This window comes from Gavialis gangeticus, unplaced genomic scaffold, assembly GCF_001723915.1.
Source record: "Gavialis gangeticus isolate Ggan-Ray unplaced genomic scaffold, GavGan_comp1, whole genome shotgun sequence".
NCBI classification, from domain to species: Eukaryota; Metazoa; Chordata; order Crocodylia; family Gavialidae; genus Gavialis; species Gavialis gangeticus.
The window spans coordinates 215,835,786-215,843,147 of record NW_017729032.1 but is presented as its reverse complement, the minus strand read 5'-3'; the positions used below and the strand labels follow the sequence as shown (position 1 = coordinate 215,843,147).

Sequence of the window (7,362 nt, the reverse complement as noted above, 5' to 3'; positions counted from 1 at the left end):
TATATAAACAGAACCAGGAGCTGGGCTGCGTAGGGCAGCCATGGGGGGGGCTGGGAGAGCAGGCAGGGATTGGGGCTCATGGCAGAGCCCCCCACGCAGCATAGGACAGTGGGGAGCAGCAGGGATTGGCCTCCCCCGCCACCTGGCAGCAGCTGGTAAGTGGGGCTTTTTTCTTCTTTTTTTTTTTTCAGAACCCAGAGCTGGGTAGGGCAGCCATAGGGAGGCCTGGAAGAGCAGGCAGGGGTTGGGGGGTGCTCAGGGGGTTGAGGGAGCAGGCAGGGGATGGGGTCTGGCAGAGGTCTCCCCTGTGGTTCCCTCCCCACCCTCCTGTTCCCTACTTACTGGCACAGAGTCCGGATCCAGCTCCCTGTAGTAGTGAGCAGGGACTGCCGAATCTCTGAATCGATTCAGACCTTTTTATTGGTCTCCTGATTCAATCTGGATTCGGAGATTTGACCACTGAATCAGGCCGAATCTCATCTGGATTGAATCGGCACCCAAAGCTTTGCACAGCCCTAATGTGCATATGTGGTTTTCACTGAATTAAATGGAAGGTGCTTGTCAGTATTAGAAGCAGAAAACTGTTCAACACAGAAATCTTGCACTCTTGCATACATACCTATAGTGAGCAGCAAAAAAAACCTAACTAACAACTCCCTTCTGCCATGAATGGCTTTCACACATGTGGACTAACTGCTTCTTTTAATGCATTCCTGCATATCTGAGAGCTGTTTTGTAAGCCACAGAGTTGTGATTACAAGATACTACTATTTCAATGCTTATAGATTAATGAAAAATGCATCAAAAATAGTTTTTAAAATATGGTTACTTATGTTCTAGGAGACACAGTTAAACTGCTTTAAGAGGATGGATGGATGAGATGGATATTATTCTGGGAAAGTAAATACATTTACCAAAAAAGCTGACACTTGCTGCTTCAGCCTTTTCTGTTAAAAAGGAAAGAGTTTTCTGAACTTTACTTTCCTGTGCAAGCATTTTATTAGTGAGCAGATAAAACTGAAGAGATCTTATGCATATAATGTTGCAAGGGAGGCTTAATAAAATGAAATAGGGCTGTTGAGCTAGGACAAACCATTCTTATCTTCAAATAAGTACATTTTCAGATGCTTGTGTTTGCATACCAGAAATCTCAATTATTTCATGTATAAGCAATACTATGACATGTATACGTAGACAATGAAATATTTTAATTTAAATATGCCCCATACTATACAATCTTATAAAATACCAATTAAGAGTTTGTCTTAACATATTAATTGTTATTTCAAACAGAAACAGAGTGAGCCATACACCGCTTTGGTGCTAAGAGAACAAGGCATAGGTCAGGATACACAAGCTGGAGACAGACAGTGAGATAGGCAGTTACCATGTTGCAAACTATGTTTACAGTGATAGTCGCAAATGGCACAAACTGCAGCCATCCCATGTCATTCATAGCTCTGGATGTCTAATCTCCATCATGCTGGGTGTCAGTGTGCTAACATGGAAAAATCATGTCAAATGCATTACATTCCTTTATTACTGAAAATAAGTGATGCTTCTACAGGATTGCCAAGATGCAACAGCAGCAATCCCAAGCATCCATGCCTTATACTGGTAGGGCTGAGGAGGTAAAACAACACGCTACTGAAGTTAGGCCAATGGCTTTGTGTTGAACAAAGGGGATATATAAAGCATCTGCATCAAATTTTGCAATAATGCCTTGTGATACATGAGGAATCCTGAAAAGAGATGCTTGAGGCATCTGTTATAGGACTTTGATGTGTTTAGTTTGGGCAGCATGCCCAGCATTTAAACAGAAAAGGAGAAATATACCTAGCTGACCAATACTTATGTTTCAATGACTCAAAACACTGTGGACTCATGAATGTCTATACCAACACAGTATGTGAAGTTTTATTTCTAACGCAGCTAATTTACAGCCAGGTTGGGTGACATTCTGCATTGGCAAACCTCATATATTAAGCAGCATAACAGGGGGAGAGAACCTCTCAAGCTGGGAAAGAAGCACACCAAGTATCAGTGCTTGTGTGCATGTTGTCAGTCAAAGCAATGAGAATAAGGCCCTGCAACTACAGATTAATATGAAGTTTGAACACATTCCTGTTTCTTTGGTTACAGTAGAATTTTTGCATCTTGTTCAACACAATGGCAGGCCTGTAATTTAAAGTCTATACTGCACTATCCATCGGAATGACTATAAAAATTCATCAGTACACATATCACTGTGCTCTTCCCACTACTGTTATTTTACCCATGGATTCTAATACAGGGCAGCTAAGATGATATCGGCTACAAATGGCACAAAATTATCTTAATGTAACAGATACAAAGCACATTCTTAAGTTTGGTCCTACTCCTGCTGAAGCCAACAGAAATGTTCCTACTGATTCCAATGAGAAGAGGAGCAGGTTTTTTTTATTCTAAAAAAAAAAAAACCACCCAAAAAACATTGAATAGCTTGCCGCTCCTCTTCTTCTGAAAGGAGAAATGTTTCCTCGCCCTACAAGTAGTGGTTACTGTACTTTCAAAAATTATTAAAATCCATTTCAAGATTATAATCTTCATTTTAAAAGCAGATTGTAAGAAACAAAACTGGTGGGTCATGTTTTTTATTAGGAAAACATGTGAAAGCTTGTGCATCCTTCCCCACTGTCCTTTCTTGCCAAAGAGGACAGAATGGAAGTATGTCTGTTCCCACAGCTATAACCTGAATTGCAGATGCACGCATTTTTACTTTGCATTAAGCATTTCTAAATATCTGTTTGTTTTGGAAACAAAGCTAAAAGTGGATACAAACTTTCTAGACATACACAGCTTTAGAAAAAAATACAAGTGTTTAGCTAGTATAACAATCCCATCAGAAATTAATGGGGAAAGGCACTCCATCCCTCTCGAGCACACCATACATTTATCATCCATTTCATATCTGTCTTTTCAAATCACAGTTAAAAGCTTTATCTGTGACAGCTACCATGTACAGGTTCACATGACTGCATAACGGATTTCATATTTCTTCTCACTGCCATACTTCTCACTGACAAGGTACTTTTCTGTGAATATACAGTGTTAGATTTATTTACAAGTTAAAGAATATTCTCTCTTTTTTCAAAGGAGGGAGTCAACATTAATGACCCAGTATTACTCAAAATGGTATAAATTAAAGTTTAAATAATTAAAAAAATTGAGTTTAGTTTAACAATTTTCCTATTGCACATTTTTTCATAACTTCAGTAGACAAAGCCAACATAGGCATTTAATAGAGTAAAATTTAAAAAGCACAAATTATATTGCACCAAATTAAGGTGCCAAAAAAGCTGTATGCCAACTGGAAACTGAGTGCCAATAAAACAACAAATATACATACAGTAAGAGCCCTAGGATGCTGGGAGATAATAAATATCTTAGACAATTTCTCAGATTTCCCAAAATGTAAACTAAACTATTTAGAAAATAATGCAAAAGTTTGTTGATGGTCAGTTATACAGATGCACAAAATCTAACATAAGAAAAGTTTATAATTCTCACATCCTAATTTTTAAAACCATCTCAATATCACTATGCACTTCACACAATGTCTAAATCTATGAATTAGAAGACTCATAAGACATAACAAAGAAAGCTTCCCCCATCTGTTTTATAATGAAACAGCCCAGAGTACCTGAAACAACTGTTTCTTTAGAAGAAATATGACTTTCAGTTTAACAATTCTTTCTTAAACTTTTTTCTGCTTATCCTTCTGACCCAATGATCTGGGAAGGCCATTTTGCATCGCATACTATTAACCGATGTGCAGCATTAAAAACAAGGAGGAAACTTCCTGTGTTTGAGTAACAAGACATTGGAACTTCTCCTACTACTGCTGCCGCCACCACCAAAACAGTGACCTGACATTTTCACAATAAAATGTTTCCCTTGAATGTGTTTCTTTATAAACTATGAAAGCTGGAGTGTTTCAACTTAAATGAGCTGGAGTATATTCTGGCCTTCTTGTTTGAATAATTTTTGGTTTGGGTTTCTTTGCATCTTCTTCCTCCACATCATTTTCCTGGTCACTCTCACATACATGGACAACAACGCTGGGAGTTGTGTCAGTTGCAGCATGTAATTCATACTTTTCCCCTGAAAGTTAGAACATGGCAAAGCCGGTTAAAAGGCTCCATTTTACACAAGCATAATATGAATGATGGTTCAAAAACAGAAGAAAAACAAAACAGCTTGAAGAGACAGCAGGCTGCTGGTAGGCAGCATGAAAGTACAGTGTAGGATGTCAACTGGGAAGTCAAATGTTCAAGGATTGCAGCAGGTCTACCATTTAATTCTTTAGGTCTAGTTTCATGCAAAACTACTAAAGGGGCTCAAGGATGAGTGTGTTCTCCTGGCAAACAGCCTATTTACACAGCTGTGTTATTTAGATGACTTAGTCTTGATAATCAAAACTTTAAAGCAAGTCTTCAAAGAATGGAAAATGGCTAGCTTTTCTGAGCAAACTGCACTATAGCCATGAAATTAAATTTTTGCAAATCTGCAGAGTGAAATAAGTTTGTCATAGTTTTACTGACCTACACACAAAGGGCCAAACCCTGCCTAGAGATTCTTGTGTAACAAAGGACCAGAAAGGGCAGATTTTGTATAGATATATACACGTAAAATGCTTTGTACATGAACAGCATTTGTTTGCATCATGACTACTGGTTAGTGGGCTGGAGTCTATAAAAACCTTCTCTGCAATTTACTTTTCAAATACCTTTTATAAGAGAAGGATAGCTAGGAGAAAGAAAACAAGCAAACTGTGTTTTTCAATATGGTTCTTCTCTTGCTTGTTCTTCTGGTTTCACTTAATTTGGTTTGATCTCTTAAGATCACATTTTCTTAGGTCTTGCTCCCTTCCCATTACAAATGGAAAGCTGTAGAACTCTTTTAGAGAACCACAGACTGGGCCAGGCTGAAAGTGCCCTTTGTGTAGTTTTTCCTTATAAGTTTTAGGGAGAACAAGTATAAGTATTCTCCACAGAACACACAAGGGATTTTATCTCCAGCTCTGAAGATACAGGGAATCTGCTTCCTAGACCTTCTTCCATAATCCCTTGCATTTGCATTTATATGGCAAGTAACTTATGCTCTCCCTCTTTCACTAAACCTACTGCCTCTTTTTGACAGGAAAATTATTGTAAGCCTTAATGATGGCAACATTTACATAAATCTCTTGAAAGATTAAAAGATATGCAAAACAAGTTTATTACAAGGTATCTGGAATAGCAGCAACTTTGGTAAAAACACACCATAGCTGTATTTTATATTTTACAGTTGAAAAAAAAATGTAATAATTATAATTCTTATTTTTAAATTTTGGCATAAAATAAGTAGCTTTGTTAAAATATTCAGTTGGTCTGACAGTGAAAATGTATAGGGAAGTGTGCACTTAATGTGTGCCTCAGCAAGAATTTATTTTCACAAAGAAATTCCTAAGGGACTTTATTTTCCCCACCCTTTGATACAAAACATACTGATAGTTTAGGGGAAAATCTCTTATAAAACTTCAGAGTATGGCAGGAAGAATCTACTTTTGATGGCTTCAAAAGAGTTGCACGTAACGCTCATCATTTCAGATCACTTAATTCTGGAACATGCAGATGGTACAGCCCAGCATTTTTTATATAGCGTATTTACTGGCTACAATAAATTTGCAATAATTTTTTGTCCACTCAATTTGCATACCACCTATTAGCTATCTTTGCCATAGCTTTTAATAAATATTTTTAAAAACTGAATAACCTATCACAATTTTTTAATTCATCCTTAACATGATTTTGCCCCTTGAAGAATTGGAAAACAGGTGCACACCTACCCACAAGAAAGTGAACCTTGAAAGACTCTTAATATTTCTTACTAATGGCAGATACTATAAAGTCAAATTGTTCTGATTTAAGTAATTTTAGCTGTTTATAAAAATTTAGCCATTTCTCTCTCTCCTGACATGAAAGTAGTTCAGTCCTTTCAGAGATGAAGATTGCAGTAAATAAACTGTCTTGACCATAAATTCATTGTTCCAATGATAATTAAAACAAATTATTGAACCAAACTCTACACATTGCTCCTTTGTTTTAAATATCAAGTAGCTAAATTAGATTGAGGTAGGATGAGATGCATCTCCTTTAAAAAAAAGTCACTGGGTCTACATCTTCTTAAGCCAAAAAGAAAAGTGACCTCACTCTGCATAGTTTTGAGGACAGTATTGAGTACACTGCACTCAAACACAGTGTTTGAAACTCTTAAGTCAATCAGATTGACTTAATCAAAATATTTCTGTCGAGCTGAAAAAGGCTCAAGCACTGATCAACATAAAACATTATAATCATTCATGTCTAGTTTCAGTGGCCAGGAAATGCCAGAACAGACCTTGTGGGGGTAGCTCCTCTTTAAGAGCTGAAGTCGCTATTGCTAGAGTTTTTTTTCTCCTCTTTTATAGAGAATACTACCCAAAATTATTATTTCTACTTCACTGATGGCCCCATTAATTTAAAAATGAGGACAGTCTCTTCTTCCCCTACCCTCCTTTAAAAAGGTAGTCTGAGACTAGAAACTTAGGAGAGGTCTGAACCAACAATTAGGGAGCTATTGCAGACTAGAGAAAAGGAACAGCAGAGGCATTTCCCCCTGAATTCCAGGTGGTAAAGAAGAAAATGAATCCATCAAATCACAGGCTGAAACTGGTAATGTCCCTTCAACCTTCCCTCATTGCTGCAGAGGAAAGTGATTTAAGCCCAGCTTCAACTTTTGCTAGGTATGCAATTGGAGAAAGAGCTATCAAAATCCCAAGAAATCCCTAGAACAATCAAATATCCTAGCCAGAAGCTCCAGCAGGGACCATATGGGTGTACCACGCCGGAAACTCGGCGGGTGGGGGGGTAGAAGGAGCCCGGGGACAAACAGCCCCTCCCTGCTGCAGCCACTTGCAGCGCATGCGGGGATGTCCTGAGCAGGCACAGGTGGCCCCATGTGGGCTGTGAGCGGCTGCAGTGCAGGGCACCGGCCACAAGGTGGGCAAGGGGCTGCTTTTCCCATGCTCAGCATCAGCTTGTAACCCACCCTTGCAGCCAGCCTGGGCCCTGCACCAGCTCTGGGCTCCCAGTCAGGGTTGCTCTGGGCATTATTTACCACCACCACCTCTGGGCTGCCCAGCACGCGAGCTCTGGGTGGGCAGCAGCAGCAAACACTGCCTGGTGTGGCAAGCGGGGGGGGGAGGGGGGAAGGGAGCGACAGCTGCTGCCACTGTGGCGCAGCCCTGATAGGGAGCCTGGAGCCACCGTGGGGCCCAAAGCTGGCAGCAGGTTACAAGCT

General features: G+C 39.3%; 1 protein-coding gene across 1 annotated transcript in view; it reads right to left on the bottom strand.

The window, feature by feature from the left end:
- Positions 1–1,138: 1,138 nt before the first annotated feature.
- Positions 1,139–7,362, bottom strand: part of RCAN1 (regulator of calcineurin 1) — an 11,654-nt gene continuing 5,430 nt past the window's right edge. Inside the window, exon 4 of the mRNA XM_019524880.1 lies at positions 1,139–4,143. Coding sequence (XP_019380425.1) covers positions 3,977–4,143 — 167 coding nt within the window. The 3' untranslated portion in view covers positions 1,139–3,976. The remainder of the gene's footprint in view (positions 4,144–7,362) is intronic.